General features: G+C 34.7%; 1 protein-coding gene across 2 annotated transcripts in view; it reads left to right on the forward strand.

Annotated features, from left to right (window-relative positions):
* The window catches only part of USP49 (ubiquitin specific peptidase 49), a 35,252-nt gene extending 12,784 nt beyond the window's left edge, over positions 1-22,468 (forward strand). The window contains exons 2-7 of one of the 2 annotated variants that reach the window (XM_026676886.2): positions 3,958-4,089; positions 6,651-8,061; positions 9,172-9,376; positions 12,145-12,253; positions 17,689-17,894; positions 18,512-22,468. In XM_026676886.2, the coding sequence (XP_026532671.1) occupies positions 6,679-8,061; positions 9,172-9,376; positions 12,145-12,253; positions 17,689-17,894; positions 18,512-18,696 (2,088 nt within the window). In that variant the 5' untranslated portion in view covers positions 3,958-4,089; positions 6,651-6,678 and the 3' untranslated portion in view covers positions 18,697-22,468. The remainder of the gene's footprint in view (positions 1-3,957; positions 4,090-6,650; positions 8,062-9,171; positions 9,377-12,144; positions 12,254-17,688; positions 17,895-18,511) is intronic. The other variant, XM_026676888.2, reaches the window with a different exon arrangement.
* Positions 22,469-23,374: the final 906 nt, after the last annotated feature.

Below are 23,374 nucleotides of genomic sequence, written 5' to 3' on the forward strand. Positions count from 1 at the left end.
TTTACACTGGCAACTGAGACATGTATCTTTCCCCTTTGGCTTTCACTCCCTTCCTCTTTTTTCTTTCCATTTAGCTACACCGTTAAACTTTTACATTTTTTGGCTGTGACAAAACATCTCTGTTATAGTAAAACCAGCGAAGACTTTTTCCCCCTCTAAAATATCTTAAAAAAAACCTGAACAAGATTCCTCTTATATGTTGAACATGCATTTAAGAGGTTTAAGTACGCAATAAATGTATTGAAATATTGGCCTTCCAACCTCAATCCTGGGAGACGATGGATTGTATACTGTAGTGTCATTCGATTATTGATTGAGGTTGGACCTATAGAAACAGGAACAAAATGAAGCAAAATTTCATTATGCAGACATTTGCTTATTTAAATAATAGTCAGAAGTATGATGAGTTGCCTCTACCAATTGTATAAAATAAAGTCCAATTGAATGAGTGTAAGTAGACAGTTCTCTAAACAAGGTAAACATATTTTTCTTCCATTAAACAGAATTGTTTTCAAAATAGTTTGACTAGATGACTATTTCCTAATCTCATATTTACAACAGTTGCGTTAATCATTACACAGCTTACACATACCCCTGTTTTCCATTATTATGGAATTTTTATTTATAGGTAGTCTTTGACTTACAACCACAATTGAGCCCAAATTACTGTTACTAAATGAAACATTTATTAAGTGAGTTTTACCCCATTTTATGACTTTTCTTGCCACAATTGTTAAGTGAATCACTGCCTTTGCTTGTCAGAAGGTTACAAAAGGATTATATGGCCCCAGACACTGCAACCTTCATAAAATGTGTCCGTTGTAAACATATGTATTTTCATCACATGACCATGGGAATGCTGCTATAGTGGTAAGTGTGAAAACAGTCATAAGTCACTTTTTTCAGTGCTCTTGCAACTTTGGTCACTAATGAACCATGTTGTAAATTGAGGTCCGTCTCTCTTTCCCTCTCCCTCTCCCCCCTCTCGTGTGTGTGTTTTGCTTAGACAAATAAGAATTACCATACATAGTGAATTGAAATCAGTGATGCACTGTATATTTGTAACTATATATCAGTTATTGCTCAGAACAATGCAATACTACTTATGAAAACTTAAAAGTCTGCAAAAGTAGACTACATTGAGTTACCTTGTTCCTAACTAAGCAACATAGAATTTATAATCCACATTAAAACATACATATACTGGAGAAATTTAGTACAGTTATAATTAAATAGAAGAGCTATTTTTTCCAAAATAAGCAATAGAGCTTGAACATCTCTACACAAGAAAGACTTTGCCCCATCTGTTGGTGAAAATAGAAATAGCCTCCCAGGGGGCGTGCATAAGTACACTAATGTGCCTATCGTCCCTGTCATTGTATTTTTATTCTTTTATTCTTGCTCTTGTTTTTGTTTGACAAATTATAATAAAGAAATAAATATTTGTGTTCTTCCTGCAATACGGTACATCATCTTAATGTCTTAGTCACTTGATTAAAATTCAGATGCTTGGCAACTGACTCATATTTATGATGGTTGCAGTGTCCACTTTTGCGACCTTCTGACAAGCAACGTCAATGGGGAAGCCAGATTCACTTAACAACCATGTTACTAACTTAACTGTGACAAGAAAGGTCATAAAATGGGGAAAAACTCAACAGTCTCACTTAGCAACATAAATTCTGGGCTCAATTGTTGTAAATCGAGGACTATCTGCATGTGACAATTATCAAGACATGTAAGGCTTTATTTCATTGGGAGTGATAATATATGACTAAAAATACAGAGTTTATATAATATGCTTTGTTTTGTACACAGAAATAGTTAATGTCTGTTAATATCTATGATTATCTCTTGCATAATTTAATTTTTAAAGAAATAGTTACATTGATGAAAGAAAAAGATACTTTTCGTCATTTCGGGAAAATAAATCTTCAGAATTCCTTGTTCTTTCTCCACTTGCACCCACTGTCTTAATATTATCTGATGCTTCTTTGTTCTTCACTGAAATTCATGAAAGGTTCTCAGAATCCCTGTGCTGGTTAACTGATCCCATGTAGGGGCAGATTTCATTCCTATTGAAATCTGCTTAGTGGGAGGCCAAGCCAATACAAATAGAGAGATTCCTTATAGGGCTAATGTCAGGATAAATTAGATTGTAGGACAAAGGATCTTCCAGGAAAAGATAGGATCTGTTAGTTGTGAGCACAAAACAATATGTGGGATGATTTACTACATTATCAAATATGCTTTTGGTGTGGGGAATTATTTTCCTTAGCAAGGCCCATCAGACACATCTATAACTTTTGCAGAGGTGTAATGAATCTTTTCATTAGCTAGTGCTGTTAATTTGTTTGGGGTTTTTTATTGTGCAAAAGTACAATATTTTGCCACTGTAAATGGGACTCAGTGTATTGTGTTATTCATCTGATTGAAGAGTAATCTTTATTGTAATTAATTACTTTATACAGGCACAATATAATCCAAAATCATAAAATAACCAAAGCTAAATGTAGGATAGAATTTTTCAACAAAGGCTGTGTGTTCTCAATCATCTCATATCAAAATAGTTCATTAGAACTCATAGTTTATTGCAACTCATAAAATTGGCCAAAGTTTATGGGTGGCAGATGCTTATAGAACAGAAGGTTTGCATTAAAAAAAAAATCTGTGTAGCGTTGCTCGATCATTTTCTACTTCTCTGGCTTCTGGATAGCTTTACAGATAGTCCTCAATTTATAACTACAATTGAGACTGGGATTTACAAAGCCTTTTGAAGATTGTGTAGCTTTAAAGAGTGCTGCCTTCAGAAAGAAGGAATAGAAGCAGGGAAGCAGGAAATGTTTGTTGGAGAAGCTGGGTTAGAAAAGAACTCAGGAAGACACAAAAGGTCAATGCAAGGAACTGGGAGAGAAGGAGGTGGATGAATGAATGCTTGCTGGGGCAGGCTGAGGCTTCCTGGGGCATGGCAAACAGGCTTAGAGCCATGCAATTCAGGGACTGCAAAGCAGGGTGCAGAGCAGCCAAAAGAGCATAAATTGGGCGGGAGATTAGTAGATGGGGGAATTGAAGTACCCCTTTAGTTGTAAGAGCAGGTGAGGTGCTGTTGGAAGAAATATCCTTCTGGGTTCAGTTCCAAGTGGGGAAGAAAGACACTGGAAACATGGTGACTGCTTGGAAAGATGGTTTAATGGTGGACAGGACCACATGGCCCGAAACTCCTGGGTGAAGACAAGGGCAATCACTTGTTTCAAGATGTTGAGGGAAGAAGAAAAAAAGGGCTAAGATGCTGAGAGACCCTTAGTTTTATACCCTCTATTGGGCCCCACCTTAGTGTTTTCTGTTCCTGTGTAAGAAATGTATCCCATTGGCTGTCAGAATCCCAGGGGCCATGCAGGGGCAACTCTGTAGGCTGTCCTGAGTCTCAGGCTTGGTTGAGCCTTGCTGAATGATGATGTAATTAAAGGGCTTTGGGATTCCTATTATGGCTACCTGAAAAAGGGAGGTCTTCTGTTATGTAGAATAGACTGGCCCAGGCCTTAATGGCCCCATTAGCAAAGGTGGGGGTGAGTTCCTGCCTCTCTGGGATGAGTTTTGCTTCTGAGTTTCTACTTCTCTTTTAGGGGAAATACTCTGCCTTTTTAAGTATTTCATTTTTCTAGGAAAGGGCTGCGTTATAACTTCCAACAATACCAAGTGCCAAATTTTCATCACATGACTACAAGATGCTTCATCAGCCATAACTAAGTCCATTTTTTCAGTGTCCCTGTAACGTTGAACTGTCACTGAACAAATGCTTGTAAATCAAGGACTATCTGTATTTTGTTATAATTTCAATTACATTTTTCTTAATAAGGGAATTGGAGAAATTGTTCAAATTCTAAAACTGTACAGTTGCATATTTGTTTAATAAAAATATTTCATGTATTTGTTTCATGAGGATATTTCTTTCTTTAGGGCTTTTATATTACATTACTCTTTCTCATGAATATCCAAAGCTGCTGAAAGGAAAATTGACCTCCTAGTGACTGAAATGGGGATGTTCCGGCCACTGATTATTGAATTGCGAGAATATTTAAATATGAATCGGTGAGTATTTTTTCTCGTTTTAAATTAAGTTTCTGTCTGGCCTATACTTTTTCTCCTTGAAAAAGCATATGCCACATTTCAACCTGAACAAGACAGAACTGGTGTCTTATCACTAAGTACAGAGGAAAGTACTTTCAGCAGTACTCATGAAAGTAATAAATCATTACTATACATGAAGCTTCTTTTGTTGCAATTACTTGCATTTCATTTCCATTATTATTGATATACTGCATAAATTGTTACATGCTGCTCATTAATATGCCCCATGTTTTTGTCATGTTACTGACAATTCATGTACCATATTTTGTAGGTTCTGCCTACTGCCTTTCTATAGTAGAAATAAAATCAAGCTCATGTTGCAATTCTAGCCCTTTTCCTCCTACTTTTTAAAATCAATAGACTTGTGTTAATCTTTTCCAAATCTTGTAAATTAGAGACACTTGTTCCATATTTTTATAACAATTCTTTCAGGCCTGATAACAATTGATTTTTATCTTGCCAATTTCAGTTCTTGTAGTAGATCTTTAAAAGTTTTTCCATTATGGAACCAACTTATTGTTTAACAATAAATTTGAGAAAGATATTAGACATCTTAAAAGGCTATTATAAATAAATATGGACTCAAAATAGATACTGTGTATTCTCCAAGCTGATATACATTTTTCTTGCATATATTATTACTCAACAGCTTTAATTTTATTTATAAATGTATTTGCTCTTGAAAGTATTCAGAATTGTAGATAAATATTTAAATACTGTTGAGTGTTTTAGTATAATTTATTACTTTGGCACAGCTGTCTATATTTGCTTCCATCCTAAAAATACACATTATTTTTCTTTTGAATCATTTAATGCCATTCTTCAATGTAACTAGAGTATTTTAGAATGATCTGCACTTTTCTTCTACTAAGTAAACAGTCTGTTAAAAACATCCACAACAATTTGTACTTAAAAAAGTATTTTATGTAAAAAGATATCAATAATTAAAATCCTTTAATGAAATAATTTTACCATCACCTATCATCACCTTATTTACTTAGAATATTTTCTCTCCAGACATTATTTACTTAATTTTTGGTTTGGTTTTGGCTTAATTTGCTTAATTTTTGGTTTGTATTAACCTGCTTGAATTTAAGCGCCTTTGATCGTTCGGCCGCCTATATAGATTTCTGTGCCAAAAGTTTTTAGTGAAACAATAACCAGCAGTTTTGATTGTAGATGCAAGTTTCATGAAATCACTTTATAATACTGATAACTTCCTAAATCTTGAAAGAGCAAAAATATATGTAGACTAAAATCCCAGTTTTCATACATAACATGAAAATGCTTTTTTAATGATTAACATAGAATCCTGAGTTTCTGAACGTTTTTTTTTTTTTTTTACAAAATCAAATTCTTAAATATTTAAGGTATCTTTCTGCAAACTTGCACACAGATAACAACACTTGTTATTGACTTAGCTGTTCTTCTTTCATAATATGCATTCAATTTATATCACCAACACTGACTGGAATTGGCCTTGGCGAAAGGAGAGAAACATTGCAAAACAGTATCTTACACTTCCAACCCCTAAAGCTGGTCCAGAAGGATACTACACCAGTGTTATGGAAATCTGCTGAGAAATTTAGGATGGATGTACCACCTCATCTCAAGCATTTCAAAGGTCAACTTCAAATATGACCAGTACTGCCCCACTATCATACCTTATCCTGATCCAGATCCAAATAATCCACTTTTTTCAGGGCCCTCTAAAACTCTGTACCTACTATTTTCTCAAAATTTCCCTAAAAAGAAAAGGTTGAACACTGGATGAAAATTACCTATTAATGTATCATGTATCTTTTTTCTAACTCCTTGCTCAGTGTTGAACAGTTTGCTAAGTATTCCATTAATTCCCATAGATGTTTTAGTTCCATTTCACATCACTTTTCTTGCATTTAGCAACAATGCATTCATCTCCATATTATTGCAAAGGATTCTATAATTCAAGCCTAATTCATATTATAATATGTTTTCTTTAAAAAGACACATGTAAAAAACCCTTCCTTTCCACATTTATACTTTCAGTGACTTGCTGAAGAGCAAAAATATTATAATATTTTTTATAACTTTCTAAATTTTGCTCACTGTCACCTTTCATACCCTCCAGTCATACTTATGTTAGATACCTTCCCTGGAACACTAGATTTTATGTGACAACAGGAATTAACTAAATGAAACATATATTCATTCATACAAACATATATACATGCAAAATGTAAAAATATAACTTGTGTCGGGCTGGATTAGACTCATCTAGTCTGTTGTCATAGTGGCCAATCAACTGCTCAAGGAAGTACACTAGTTTCCCAACTGGCTGCTTTACTCTAACCTCAAGAATAAACATGTAATGATCAGATAATTAATAAAAAAGTACATGCCTGGAATGTATCCAATCTCCTTTTTCTTATTTTATTAATCTATTAAGCTCTACAAACATGTGGTGGTCTGAAGAAAATGATAGAACTTGTATATTTTTGATTGTGTGCAATAATTACATTCTTCTCTGCCTCCTTTGTAAGGTTAAAGCAGCGGAGTTTTATGTAAGACATGGATAGATGCAAACATGTTGGGCGGCTAAGACTTGCCCAGGATCATTCCATTCTGAACCCCCAGAAGTGGTACTGCATGGACTGTAACACCACGGAATCCATTTGGGCTTGCCTAAAATGTTCCCATGTGGCATGTGGAAGATATATTGAGGACCATGCACTTAAACACTTTGAAGAGACCAGACATCCTTTGGCTATGGAAGTAAATGATCTGTATGTATTTTGTTATCTTTGTGAAGACTATGTATTGAATGATAATCCCGAGGGTGACCTGAAATTACTGAGGAGTTCTTTGTCTGCAGTTAAAAGTCAGAAGCATGATCCTTCTGCTAGAAGTGGTAGGACATTGCGGTCAATGGCTTTGGGGGAGGATGTTTGCAACAATCAAAGAGCCCCTCAGGGACAACCTCAGATGCTTACAGCTCTCTGGTATAGACGGCAATCGTTGCTTGCAAAAGCATTGCGAACTTGGTTTGATAAAAGTTCTAGAGGCCAACGAAAATTAGAACAAAAAAAGCAAATGGAAGAACTGGAGAGGAAAAAGGAAGTGGCCAGACAGCGACGTCAAGAGATGAAACGGAGATTGTTAGAGGAGCTGGCAAATACTCCTCCAAGAAAAAGTGCCAGGCTTTTATCGCACATTCACAGAGAAAATCTGATTCCTCGGAAGTTCAGAGATATGGAAGCAAGTTCCCCTACCTCAAGACGAGTGCAGAGTAGCAAATTCAAACAATTCTATTCCATCCGACGTAAACCTCTTATGACTCCTGGTGTGACTGGACTAAAGAATTTAGGAAATACGTGCTACATGAACTCTATCCTTCAAGTATTAAGTCACCTCCAGAAATTTAGAGAATGTTTCCTGACGCTGGATCTTTGTGAAACGGAAGAACTCTTAGCTAAGACTGTAATTGGAAAATCTAGAATATCTGGAAAGCTAGTCACTGGATCTACTCCAACGGAGTTAGGCAGAAATGATCAGCTAGGTTCATTTGGCAGGCAGAGCCTATCTGTTGGTTTAAATGGTGGGTCCTCAATAAGCAAAAGTTTAGAACTAATACAGCCCAAGGAACCAAGTTCAAAGCACATCTCTCTTTGTCATGAACTGCACACACTCTTCAGAGTTATGTGGTCTGGGAAGTGGGCTTCAGTGTCTCCTTTTGCCATGCTACACTCTGTATGGAGTTTGATTCCAGCATTTCGAGGTTATGATCAGCAAGATGCTCAGGAATTTCTTTGTGAATTGTTGGACAAAGTGCAGCAAGAGCTGGAATCAGAAGGAACAAAACGTAGGATCCTTATCCCTTTTCCACAAAGGAAGATCACCAAGCAGGTCCTGAAAGTGGTGAACACCATTTTTCACGGGCAGCTACTCAGTCAGGTATGCATGTTATCCATCCTTTGCCCAGCCAGAAATACTCATTTACATACCTAGAAAAAGAATTAACGTATTTTTCTAATGCAGTATGGTTGTTGCATGATTCATTTTCTCTAGTTGCAGCCAAAGGTGAGCTTTTAAAATTTAGCAGACAAGTCTGTGTGTGTTTATGGACTGACTTGATTCTTCCTCTTCAGATTCTTGCTTCTATTAAGGTGTTTTATGACCAGTATAGGTAGGACTGTTGTTTCTTCTTTCCTTAAATATACACCCTTGTATATTCTGATATGTCTTTTATAAATTTTATCATTTCTTTAAAAGCATATTTGATAGAGTGAGGCTGGTTTTATATTTTAAGCCATAAAGAATTTTTGCCAAAATAATCTTTTCTTAAAATAGAATTGAATACTTTATTTTTTTACTTATATACTCTCTATATATGAACTTGTTCTTGTGTAACTGTGATCATTGGTATTATGCTAAGTAAGCTTCAAACTGCTACCTTTCACAATCTCTGGTTTCTATATGTTTTTATTCATGCTATCTATAGTAGATCACCACTTTTCTTAATGCTGGAAGTGTGGGAGAGGGTCATAATGAGGGCTTGCTCAGAGCTGAAATCATTATTATTTTTTACATAGAGGAGTGTCGCAACTGGTCTCCTAATAAAACCTAGCAAATTGAATAACAATCTTTCTTTAACCTGTTTTATATTACTGACTGTTCTGAAAGAGTGATATTGACATTTCAGCAGTGCAATATTTTGGAGATTCCAGGGATCTGAAATTAAGCATCTTATTCCTGCTTAATTGTTAAATAATTGGATTCTTTAAAAACATTTAAAATTAACATTTGATTATGCTAATAGAATAGTCTTTGTATTAGACACAGATTCCAGTAGAGTAAAACTGATTATTATACTAGAGAGTTGTATAAAGATAGTAAAATCCAACAATGCCTTTTTGAAGATGATTCTTTTTATCTCAGAATTTTAAAACAAAATATCCTACGGATGGTTACAGATTGGGGTCATTTCAGACTGGAAAATAAGTCCATGGGAATCACAATTTTCATCTCTATTGGAATGTTCTGATATTCTTTTTTCCTTGACAGGTCACTTGTATAACATGTAACTATAAATCCAATACTGTGGAACCCTTCTGGGATCTCTCCCTGGAATTTCCAGAACGTTATCATTCTATCAATAAAGGGATTGTGCCTCTTAATCAGACTGAGTGCATGCTGACTGAAATGTTGGCCAAATTCACAGAAACAGAAGCTTTGGAAGGGAGAATTTATGCATGTGACCAGTGTAACAGTAAGAAAAATCTGTTTTGTTATGTGTTCTTGAATCTGTTGAGAAATGTCCTTGTATGTTTTTATAATTATAAAGCTCAGGTTTTTTTTTTTAAGAAGGTGCTTCCAGATGTATAGCATAATGAAATCATGGAATTCCCAGTCAATACAGTCATAAATCCTGCTGGGTGGGAATTCTAGAAATGTAAGTCCCATACAGCTAGATAATACTAGATAAGTAAATCTGGTATAGTTTCTTCTTTCATTATTTTTAAATTGCTGTGAAAGAGTTTAGGAAAGTTATTAATAATGATGTTTACATAATATCAGCAATTAAAATTGATCATAGATTGTAAAAGAATTTTATTCCCATATAGAATTGTCAACAGATCCCAGTGTCTTGTATCTCCCTTTCCCAAAACAAAGCAAAGAAAACAAATTTATAATTTATTCTGGCAGATTGCTGAGATGTCTAATAAATATGCTGGAGATACAAGAAAACAACATTTCTTGAAAGAGACTGCCTTCTCTCAAAGGATAGAAATAGTTGTTTTAGAACTCAATTGCACAGATTATAATCCATTAAAAAGGAATGGGTGAATAAGATCCCAAAATTAGATGGAATCCTTAAGCTTTTGTTTTGGGATCTCCATTTTTTTTTTTTCAATCACTATTGTCAGAAACCAGAGATACTGTTTATTGCCATCTTTAGGAGGCAACCAAGGCTGTATGTTTTTAAGGCATAAATAAAGCAAATTAAAAATCCTAAATTCTTATCCTATAAAGAAAGGGGGGGAAATCAGAAAAATGTTGGGCTATCGAAAAAGAATATATGCTTGATCTTGCCCACTTTGCTTCACTGATCAACAATTATAATCCTGCTCCCTTAAAAAATGTACAATGGCCCTGGTCATTAAAACATTGCCCAATCTTACCCTACAACCTTGGTAATTGTCCCTAGAAACTTTCCAGATGTTGCTATCAAATTGTACTTTTTAGAAGCTAGAAGGAGAATTAAATACTTCCGTGGAATAATTATGTTGCATTATAATTTAATCATTTCCACCTTAGTTCTTTGTCTGGAACCCATCCAGTTTTTGGAGTTCAATCACTGACATACCACTAGAGCCCATATCTAGTTAATGGCCTAGATAAAGTTGTACACCCCAGTTTTAGAATTTTTTACCTTCAAAAAAATAAAAGGAATGGCATATGGGGAGAAAGCAATACAGGCAGTCAGTCCTTGGGTTATGATGACAATTGGAAGCAGAACTTCCATCTGTAAGTGATGCCGTTGTAAAATGTCATGTCACATGACATCACTTAGTGATGGCACTTCTGGCAATCCTGATAACTGTTCATAACCCCAGGAGCATGTTTCATTAAGTAGGAAGAAGCAGACGTCCCAGGCAAGGATCATAGGGGTGTATGGGGGTGCCACAGAGATGGTGGTGAGTGCCATAGGCAGGCTTTATGAAGTGTGTGTGGGATGGTGAGGGTTACAGATGTGTTAGCAGAAGCCATGGGTAGGCACTAAGGGGTGGGTGCTGTGGGGGATGCTGCCAGGGATTCACACTAAGAAGCAAAAGGTGCTACCAGTGGGCACATGCTACAGAGAACAGATAGGTGGTGCTTCAGAGTATGAGATCCCTAGGAACTTCACAAACAGACTCCTCAGGAGAAAAAGCAGTGGGAGGGACTTGTGATTTTCCCTGCCAACTTCTCCTTTGTCTCTGCTGGTGGGAAACTGTCAAGGAAGGTTGCAAATGGCAATCACGTGACTTTGGGACATTACAATGGTCATAACTTTGAAGGCCAATCATAAGTACTGTTTGTTCAATGCCATTTTAACTATTAATGGTCTGTGAACCAAGTGGTCATAAATTGAGGACTATCTGTAACAGTTGAAGGACAATGATAATTCTAATCGTGTCATGAATTCTTGACATGTTATAGTATATATAGATGACTAGGAGCAGGTAGATTTCAAATTTGAACTGAGATACTGTCTTGAATTTTCTGTATTTAGAACTTTAAAGTTAGCAGCAGTGCAGTAGTGCAATGCATATATTCAAGCTTCATGTTGCACTTCACAAGCTCAAAAAAATAGTGCATATATATTGGTTCCACAGAGGTCAACTATGAAAGAGAAACACTGCATTTGGCACAGGCTGTCCTTTAAATAGCAAAGAAAGGCAAACTGCTTTATTGCTTGTCTCTTATTTTTTATTCTATGTTTAACATTTTAATTGGTATTTTTAAAAAATTCGGGGCATATAACTCTTCTGCTAATTCCTTCATGAAATGAAAACCAAATTGGTTTTGAAATCCATAACTAGTCCATATATAGCTAAAGAAATTGGGCTACAATCCCATACTTCAAGAGAGAGCAACCTGCATCTCAAGGCGTCAAATCACTTGAGCACCTTCTTTGTGGTCCTTGGAATTTCCTTGATGAAAATAAATAGTAATAGTCCCACCATTTTTATGTGGGAAACTGAAACCATAGCCCTAAAAATAGATATATTAAAGTTTTAAAAAGCAACTCCCCAAACCACCAAAACTAAAAAAGTTGAAAAAGGTATAAGCAGAAGTTCCAGGAATGTTTATCCTTCCCACCTTTATTATTTAGATTATGGCTTGCTGAAAATGGAAACACCATTTTCAGCAAGCCATAATCTTTAATCTAAATTCAAGACAGTATCTCAGATTGTTGGGTGCAACTTTTATATTGGACGATGGAAGCCTTTAACTCATGACATTTTATGTTCTTTCTTAAACGTTACATAGGGAAACGACGGAAGTCTTCTCCCAAACCTCTTATTCTAAGTGAAGCTAAAAAGCAGTTAATGATCTACAGACTACCTCAGGTCCTCCGGCTGCACCTTAAACGATTCAGGTGAATAAAAGGTGGTAGAAATGTAGAGACGTTTTTCTATTTGAAGTGGAAGTATAGTTATTACTATATTATTTCTAGAGTACTAAATATAACACCTATATATCATATTACTTTTGGAAGAAAGTTTTACATTCCTTTTTTATTTTTCTGAAATAAATGTTACAGAGTACAAAGGAAGTAGTTATTTGTAAAAATATGATGCATAGTAAAATATCAGTATACTTTGCTGAACAGTTTTGGAAAAATCCCATTATATTCTTTCTTCATGTATATTTACTTTTGTAAAGAGAATTCCCAAGTTTAAATATCTGCTATATTTGCAAAAATTGCTAATTCCTCTTTTAATTACTGTATAACGATTAATATTATTGCATGCTAGAATTCTTTTAAGTTGCTATTTAAGGGAAGACTTTCTAAAACTTGACATTAAAATCTACTAGAAATGTATAAAATATACATTTCTAATGTATAGAAATGATACAAAATGATTCTGCCATTTGCCTTGGGATACTGCTTCTGGGATACTGCTGTTAGTGGAGTATGTCTATATACTTAGCAGTTGAAAATGCTAGTAATATAATTGCAGCTCTTTGTGTTTGTCAAGTGAAACATCACTTGGGAAGCAACTGATAATAGCACTATTTCTTTGTGGATGCTGATGTTCATCAAACAGGAGACTCAAACACAGATTGCAATGAGTCACAACAATTACATAATTAGCAAAATTAGGAAAAATATTCATCAGCATGATGTTTCTTTTTTTTTTTTTTTTAGTATAAATTTTATTTGGGTTTTCACAAAAACATAATACAAATAAAACATCATTTTTTTAGAATAGCATGGTTCCCGGTTATCACTTCTCCATACAGACACAAACTCAATTTCATATTCATCTTTGTATTCTATTCCATATCTTATTACTATTTTAACATTTTGTCCATAATTTTTCCCTTCCCTTGGTTTTCTCAGCTTTATTTTTAATTGTCTCATATCTAAATTCAATTATATATCTTTTTCTAAGTTTCAATATCTTTCTAATCATTATATTTATACTTTTGTCTGTCCTGTTTCAATTTCATATTATCTTTTCTCATTAAACAAATTTTCCCCTGTAGTTAATAATTGGAATATGACACCTTTATATCTTTTAATTGTATCCATTCAAATCTTATTTAAACTTCAATTTATGCCTTTAGAATTATAACATTCAATATACTGGTAGTACATAACTTCCAATCGCATTCTGCTTGGTACATTCTTAAAATACACACTATGTTATATATGTTATATTTCTTTTCTTAAGTTTTCACGGGTACTTACATGTATGGTATTCAGCTTTGTTCGGGTATTTTCCCACGTCATTATAGTTGTGCTTTTAAAGTTGTAGCAACGTTTCGGCAGAATCTCATTTGCCATCATTAGGCTTCTGTATTGTGTTCGTCTGTGAGTCAGACTTTCACAGCCGTTTCAGTTTTAAATTTGGGGCTAGCCTACTGCTGTCCCAAAACCCTAGCCACTATAGAAAACCCCAGCCACAGAATTATCAGAGAAGCCCTAGAGATTGAAAAAAGACCTGAAAGCATGAATAGAAGAGATGATTCCACCCGACTGTTAATTATTTGGAAGCCTGCACTCACAAACAAAAAAATCTCCACACCACAAGCCCGGCAAACACCTGGGCACAAACAGATCCCCCCTGATACCTCCAGCTCAAACACACCCCAACCAGGCACCCAGATGAAACCTAGCTTCCTAATAAATGATAGCCGTCCATTTACTCGGAGCCAAGCTGCACTAAAAGCCTCCAATACAGGAACACATTGTTGCCAGCCAATCAAAACAAAAAAAGCCACAAAACAGACAGAAGATATTAGAAACACCAATCAAGCAGAACACAGCAAATTCCAAGACCAATAAATACAGACCAAGACTAACAACCAATCAGGATTAAGAAAAAACCATTTTGGCACAGCAGTAGGCTAGCCCCAAATTTAAAACTGAAGCAGCTGTGAAAGTCTGACTCACAGACGAACACAATACAGAAGCCTGATGATGGCAGATGAGATTCTGCCGAAACGTTGCTCCAACTTTAAAAGCACAACTATAATGACATGGGAAAATACCCGAACAAAGCTGAATACTATATGTGTGTGTGTGTGTGTGTGTGTGTGTGTGTGTGTGTGTGTATAATTTATATATATATATATATATATATAAACACTCATTCCATTTCAATTCAATCATTAATATTAGTTACAATCTTAACATCTTTAACATTTCTTTTCAATTGAATATCATATTTCCTTGGGAACACTTATAGACTTTCCATAATTAATTCTTTTTTTTCCATATTTCTCTTCACTTATATTTTTATAAATTATTAATAATAATTAAAATGTTCCCATCCTTTCCTAATTTCATTCTCTCATTCTCTTTATTTCATTTATTAACAAACATTCCACTGCATTACAATAAGTATTTTATCCATCATTTTAATCATACATTGTTTCATATTTTCTAAAAGTATTTCTATTTCTAATATAACAATACTATCTTATGTACATTTGCAGAATCCCCTTTTCAATTAAATTTTCACCCATTATCTCTAAATAGGCTTATGCTTTCAATCCTTATACATTTTCCCTGTTTCTCTGTGTCTTGTTTCTATCTTTTATGACTTCTTTTCCTTCTTCCCCCTCTTCTTGTCCCTTCCCTTTTTACCCCGTCGCTCTACTTCTAATTCTCTCTTCTGTAATCCTCTCTTCTGTTGCTTCCTAATATTATAATTATTTTTCAAACTATTCCTTTTTTTGGTTGTTTTTTCAAATCTTAAACTCTCTTTCCCCTTTTCCTTCCCTCCCCCCACATAGAATTACTTGATCATTAAAGATGGCTTCTTCTTTGTCCCGACCTACTTGTTCTACGGGCTTTTCTTGTTGTTTCTCATAGTTCCAAATCTCCATTTCTAAAAATTGAAATACAAAGCCAGAAGAACCTCTTCCTTCTTGTGCATCTTCTTTCTGTTTCTTAAGTTCCATTTTCAGTTCTTCCAAAAGTGATGCCATTTTAAACACTTTTAAACAACCACCCGATTGATTTTAGTCATTTAAATCCAATAGCCAAAAATCAAAAAATCACCAAGTAATCCAAATAATCCAAAGCTGTTTCTTCTTGCTTCTTTTTTCCACTTTCTCTTCCTGGGGTTCTATTATTTTGTTACCAAGTTTCAGTTAGAATGTATCTTTTAGGAATCTTGTTAAAGTTTCACTGTAAGTTCCTTTGAGTTCCAGGTAGTCTCCTCCATTTTTCCAGATCCCGCCCTTTTGTTCTTTCCTTTTCTCTCTCTTCCTGCTTTTAAAGGTTTTTGAGTATCCAAAAATCTTTATTATCCCTTTGACATTTTATTTTCAGCTTAAATGCCTATTGATGTCAAAGTGGATTTTTGTCAATTTCTTACTTAAATCTCTTAGCTGTCAGTATAAGGAAGGGAAGGGGAAAAAAAGCAAAATCCTTTCCCTTCCCTCTCTCCTTCGCTGCTTCAAAATCTTCTTTGGGAACAATGTTATTTTTTATAGTTCAAATTCCAAGGTACCTTACGTTGTTGCTTTTCAGTTCAACCCGGTCAACCAAAACTTTCTCTTCTTATCTTCCTCCTGCACATTCTTTTCCGATCGAGTTCTTCTTTGAGGTGGCCATTTCTGACCACCACTGCAACCGCCTTTGGGAAAGGGAGTAATGGCCAGCTGAGGAGTGATGCTGCTCTCCTCGACCCTGCTGGCAGTCTCCCCCCTCTTCACCACCTCTACGAGATGGCTTAGCCCTGAATCCAGCCGGCTCGGGGCACTCCGGCAGCAAGCACGGATCGAAACTGTGCATGATCATGGATTTCAGTCCATCCCCGAAGAAGCTCAAACCGGAAGTCAGCATGATGTTTCTTTTAATGATCAGTTTGCAGTAAAGGAAAAGTTACTTCTGGCCTTTGAGAAGTTTTATATTTATATAACTTTAAAAAATAAGTCTGTTGCTTCCATTTCTTTGAAGATTCTGAAAAGTTTCTTCACAACATTTCTATGCTTGGTGGAAGCCATAGTGGAAAAAGTTTGTTGTAGTATTAACTACAGTAATGCGAGTTCTTTTGTAGAGCTGATTGATAGTCAGTAGATAGTATGCTGTTCTATACATATAGGTTTCAAAGGGAAAAAGAAACATCCTTCCTTCCAGGACGTATATATCAATAACTACATTTGTTATTTTGAGTCATGTTGAATTATTGCCATAAAGGTTAGATGGGGATGTATTTTATGACTTTATTTGTTCAATCTGTATGCTGAAATAATCATGCGGAAATTAGATCTCAAACTGACTGATGTTGGAGTTAAGATTGGGTGGAAAACCATAAATAATTTGAAGCACACAGATTATATAAGACTATTGGCTGAAAATAAGGAAGACCTGGAAAAAGTAATCTGAAAGATCAAGCACGAAAGTGAAAAAGTGGGATCGAGTCTTAACATCCAGAAAACAAATTTAATGACAACAGCTGCAAATGGACATGAGATATTTGAAATCAACAAGAAGGAAATTGGGTTAATTCAAAAATTTATCTTCCTTGGATCCAAAATTGTTCATGGTGGCAGTTCTACTCCTGAAATCAAGCACAGGATAACCTTAAGCCATACTTCAATGGTTAACATGAATAAGATCTGGAAAAATAGAGATATTGATATAAATACAACAAGCAGACTAATTAGAGCAAATGTTTCCCTATAATGATGTATGATTATGAGAGTTGGACATAGAATGGCTGATTGAAGAATTGATGCCTTTGAACTATGATGCTGGTGTAAATTATTGCGTATACCATACCATGGACAGCCAGAGTAATTAACCGAGAGGTGCTAATTGTATAAAACCAGACACATCACTAGAAGCTAAAATCATAAGACTACATATGATTTGCTTTGGCTAAGTCATATGTGCAAATTCATTGGAGAAGGCAATGATGCTAGGAATGGTTAGTGGAACAAGAAGAATGGAAGGCACACAAAGAACATGCTGATTTGGTAACATCAAATCTGATACAAAGTTTAACTTGCAACAATTGAAAGAAACCTTTGCTTCATAGAGTAGAATAGAGGTCACTTTCCTATAAAGTTGCCAAGAGTAGAATACGACTGAATGATTAGAACAACAAAAAATTTGTTATATTTGGCAGCATAATCAGTGTTGATAGTTTCCCAGGACATTAAGAACCTTAGCCCTACCATAAATACATTTAAAAACACTAAATGAATGTCAATCAAATTTGAAAAAAATATTAGTTGAAAATGTATAAAATAATGACAATAATTGGTATATTAATTTTTTCAAAGATGTTGCATCAGATCTTTTTTCATTTTAAAAGTCCTTTTGATTAATTTTTTTTCAAATTGCAGGTGGTCTGGACGTAATCACCGTGAGAAGATTGGGGTCCATGTCCTCTTTGACCAGGTATTAAACATGGAACCTTACTGCTGCAGGGATACTTTCTCCTCTCTTGGCAAAGAGACCTTTGTCTATGACCTCTCGGCTGTGGTGATGCATCACGGGAAAGGGTTTGGCTCAGGACATTACACGGCATATTGCTACAACACAGAGGGAGGTGCGTGAGCCTTCTTACAGGGGGAAAATTAATGCATCTTATAAATTTATCTCTTCCATAAAAACATACTGGTTTTGTGTGAATTTATATTGCTCAGCTTTCACTGTGCACTGATAATAACATTGGAATAAAAAAATCTATTAGGTTTCTGTTGCTTAAACACAAATGAGGAGAAACTTTATTGCTTGTTTTTTTTAAAAAAGAGGTTACTTTCTTTCTCAAGCTTGCTATTTTTGCTTGTGTGTGCATGTGAAACAGAATCAGAGCCATTACTTAAGCTGAAAAACAAACTTTTGAGAAATCTGCTTTGAAGAATTTAATTGCTTTGTCTCCAATTAGTTATTGCATTTTTTTAATAAAATGTTTGTATTACATTTTTCCAGCCTTCTGTAGGAAGAATTAGAATTATTTTTTTTCTCTTAACTATCATTCAGAAATATCAATGAAACTGAAAAATTGAGATCAAGAGAGTCTTTAAGGCACAATCAGAATCTCAAACCTTCTCTTATGGAATTGATTGCATTATTCTTTGGATGTCTTGCCCCAATGACTATTTAAAAATAATTTGTTGGATCACAATCTTGCCATTAATATTCTATGTTTTTTCTCCTTTTTAGGGTTTTGGGTCCACTGCAATGACTCCAAACTGAATGTATGTAGCGTGGAGGAGGTATGCAAAACCCAAGCGTACATTCTTTTTTATACACAAAGAACTATACAGGGCAGAGCAAGTATCTCAGAAACACAACTTCAAGCTCAGGTGCTGTCTAAACACAATGTTAGAAGACTGACACTCCCCTGAAAGGAGACATTATTCTCAATCAATTGATTCTTTTTCAAAAGCCTTTGGAATTAATTCAGCTAGGCAAGAACAAGTACTGTTGCAAGAATTTTGGATCCACCATCTGGAAAATTTGTTCTCCTACTATGTGCAACTCTGTTCTATAAGATTGTAGCAGAGCATCTATTTTTTTTTAAAAGGCAGATGCATTTGTAAACCCTTCCTTCTCCAAACAAAGAGTAACAGCCTCCAATGTGTATGACCATTTTTCTTCTTTCAAAGAGGAATTGTTATGTGGTATGAAAAAGTAGGTACATTCAAAACTTCTGTGTACAGACAGGATACAAAGCCATTAAACTGACCATAAATCTATACATTACTTAAAAAAATAAATGAATAGTAGAATTCTATCTCTGTTCTGTTGATGTGGTGAACTGTTGTTACACTTCTTGGTGTAAATAACTCACCAATTATACATTGTTCTTTCCAACCAACATAATCTAGGTAGATAGAATTGTACTATACAAAAACAATGATTTTTCTAAACTGGGAAAATATGCTCATTGGTCCTTGTTTATATCTTTCAGGTAACAAAACAAATGTTTGTGCCCTACAATTACCCCAATCTATTAGGACAAAAGTGGAAATTATATATATATCTGAGTAATTTGTTGCATACTTCAATTTGAACCTGTGCTAAAAATTACAAGTAGTTTTCCCCCCCACCTAATCTTATTCTTAGTTGCTAACAAGACAGCTACGTAAACTGAATTTGCAACCTAACTTTTCTTGTGTAATTATACTTAATATAGGATACATTACTTTCAAGACTTCCATCATCTACTGTTTATCCTATGATGATCACTGCATGAATAGGTCTTGTGAATCCATTCAGGTTCACAGTGAAGCTTAGGTTTTTAGTATTACCGACACGTGGTTCAACAAACACAGATTTTTAAAAATCAACTCTTACCCTAAACGCATAAAATTTTTGCATATACAAGAAAAAATGGTCAGGAATATAGTAGCCATTACATAGAATGACAAGTTCATTTCACCCTAACCTTTTCATGACCATTTTTCCATTCAGTTTTCCCTTCGTTGTATTTTTGGGAAGTCTTAAAGAGGTTTATTTTGGAGTCTTATAGAGAAAGAGATTGCACCTAAATTGTACACCTATATTCTCTTTTTTCCCCAGTTGCTTTTCTTGCTGTCTCAGAGACATAATACATTCAGCTCTGGAAATTTAACAGTAAAAATCTACTATACTGTATATCTTAAAGGAAAAGCCCCTGACCACTTCATGTAAACTTTAAATATCACTAACATCCAATTTATGATGGCTACTTTTACCTATTAACCTTTCATGATTACACTGTTCCAGTGCAAAGACATTTTTGGAAAATACAGACCTCATTGCAGCTAAGCAACTTGTTGCCTTTCAGTTAAGAAGTACTGATGTGCAGCATACAAATCCCATGTTGTTCACTTGAAATGGATTCTTTTGCTGGTTTGTACATAGCCTTGAAAAATTCAGTCTGTAATAACTGACTGTATTTGTACTAGCCAACCTAGAATATAAATTGCTGTGTGTACGATTCAGCTTTCAGCAGGGTGGGAGGAATCAATGTCTATGGAAATCTGTAAGAAGCTCAACTCAAATATGGTAGTGTCAAGCTGGAGGTTTTTAAAAACAAAAGTGGACATGGTTCTGGCACATGCAGTGTTTTTACATGCTTTCTTATGGTAATTCTGAATCTGGTATTTTAAATCCATCAGCAAATTCCTGATGAAATTGAATCACAAAATAATTAAAGAAAAACCTACCGACTTGTCTCTTCTCATCCTGCTAGGGAACTATATTGGAAGTGCATGGGATTGTTATATGCAGTGTTAGCCTTGACCCTATTATTCACTTTCTGATTCTGTCAAATTATAGTTTCTAGTCAAACAGATAGGAACACTCAGAGCCCAGATGTGACTTATCAAACATAATTTCCATTCCAGAAAGGTTTTTTTTAGCAGAAGCATTCTTGATAATAAATTCACAATTCAACTACTGTAATTATTAAGACATTTAAGGAATGTAATAAAACTTGAATCGAGCAGGCTTTATTTTGGTAGGATTGACTTTGAAAGGTGAATTACAGTGCAAAAATCAGCACAATGATTTTTACAGCATGAAAAACTTTGTAAGGATTATCTCCAGGAAAGATAGTTGGGGCTGATGTACAGGCCTCACTTATTTTGCTTCATTATCATTATTTCAGATTATTCCTCAAAACAAAAATGAAAGGTGGTCATTTTTATAAATTAAGATCTTTCAGCCACTGCCATTTGCACTTACTCATTCTTTTTTCTCCCATTATTTGTTTTCTTATTGTCTTCCTCATCAAGTGCCATAAAATATCTTCTTGTCCTAACTCCACCCCACCCCAAGAATTCACATAACCAAGAATATCTTGCATGTAACATTCCGGTTGTTTCTACTCTTAAAGAAAAAAAAAATGCCGCCTGGCAGCTAGACCAGTTCTCAGTGGCTCTAATTCATGGATTCTATAAGAGATTTGAGCTCTTAAGCTCTCTTATGTGCCCATCTCCTTCTTTCTTGTCCTTGTGGGCAATGGCTGATGAAGAATTTATCATTGTGAGGTATTCAGAACTATGGAAGCCTCAAAAGTTACCCACCTCTAGAAAAAGCAAAAATACAGTAAAAAGATTGATCAAAAGCTGGCACAGCTTCCATTAATACAGTTTGAGTATTACATCCATATTTGAATAAATAGGAACATCTGGCACTTATAGGAGATATATGGAGAAGATAATAGAGGGGTGGGTGTATTAATAGCCATGACTGTTTTACATTTCCCAATATTTGAAGTCATAGTCTCTCATGTGGCTAATAGTGCCATGAGATATAAAAATGTGCAATTAAGAGTTATCTTGAGAGATGGAAGTAACTTACTTTTGGATTGAGCTTGCTATTCCCAACACTGAGGTTTCTGTAATATTAGCTTTTATTTGGAAGCGATAGTGTATAGCATTTTTATGCTGTTTCTTTTATATCTGCTGCAAGCAGTGTTCTTGCTATTCTTTGTACACTGTTTTAAAGTGTCCTGGTTGGCAGAAAATGAAATAATTCTATCTATTGCCATTATAATCAAAGCCTAACAGAATAATAAATGATACCATGTCTTCCCTTGTTTTTTTTCTAGCCACATTCAATTCCTTTGTTTGTATATTAATTGCAGGGTTGACAGGATCAACCAGCCCTGATTTGAAAATATTTATCATAGAGTAGTGATTCATTCACACAAAACATAGTATACCAGCAAAGATATGCCTAAAATCCTATATGTACCTGTTAAATCATGGCAAATAGTTTAGTCATGTTAACATGGTCCTAAGAATGCTATCTAGGAAGCAAGCCCGTTAACTTGAGTAACTTACTTCTGCATAAACATCTTTGGGAAACAACTTTTAAATTTACCTACAAAAGTAAGCTGGCTACATATAAAACTGAATCAGCTAATTCTGTGCCTGTTGCCAAAACTAGTGATGAAAAATAAAGTTGAGTGAAGCAATTCAGGACATAACTTTTTTAAAGGACTATCAAATCAGATATAAATCAGATTTTAATTTGATACACCTGTATCTCTAAAAATTTGCAGAATAAACAGCACCTAATAAAAATAAACACATAGGAAGAAAGGAAAAAATGGCTATTGTTCCTATAACAATATATCCTAGCATATTTCTTCATTGTACAATAAAGCTGAACTATGGAGACCTTTTTTATTGCTGTTGCTTTTGAATGAGCTGTTTTCATTTGATTTTCAGGGAAAGTTTCTACAAAGAGAAATTAAAATGCACAAGTAAATGTATGGATTCATAAGGAGATGCTAAGAAAAAAGTATGTCTCTATATACAATCTCTGGTAGAATTCCATATTTTATGAATGTTAAATCTAAGGAAAGAAAGTGAACAAGTTAATTTTGAAATAATTATCCCCAGCACAACTTGCAGCCACATCCAACAGTATTGCTGACTATGTTTATGGATTGAGTGAAAGTTGGGAAAAGGATTAATTTTCCCTCCTGATAAATCTTTATGAACAATTTTTTAAAGTTTAAAATGGTGCCTTGTACCTAACTATATTTTGCATGGGACACAAGTTTTTAGTTTCTTCACTCCCAAATCTGAGTCTTTACAATACTTAGGTAGCAGGTTTGGAGTTTTTTTTAAACATTTCTTATCTGTATGTGAATGGAAAAATGTTTCCTACCAGCAACTTGATGTATTTTATTGTATATGTCTAAATACTGTATTTCTAATGATGCAAATGGTTTGCTCAAAAGTAGATCATTTTGGGTTTTGTGTTAAATCTTTGTGGTTATTTTTAATTTTTTTTAGATAGGATTATTCCTCTTTAAGCAAGTAATTCGTAATTAAAATACAATTGGTAAGAATGCCTAGAGCAGCTTATTGACAAAGCAGTTTGAAAAAGGCTCTTAAACTACTGACTGGTGCCTTGCATGATAATGGTTCTCTTTTGCCATGATGTTCTTTCTCTTACTTCTGTTAAAGATGACAATGACTCAACATATCTTCATGCAGATAATACTTCAATAATATGTATCGGGCATATATATGTTTCAGTATAAAAATGATTAACAAATCAACCATATACTGAATACTA

Source organism: Notechis scutatus, chromosome 3 (assembly GCF_049901735.1).
Source record: "Notechis scutatus isolate UNSWTSFEM ecotype Mainland chromosome 3, rNotScu1.2, whole genome shotgun sequence".
Taxonomy (NCBI): Eukaryota; Metazoa; Chordata; class Lepidosauria; order Squamata; family Elapidae; genus Notechis; species Notechis scutatus.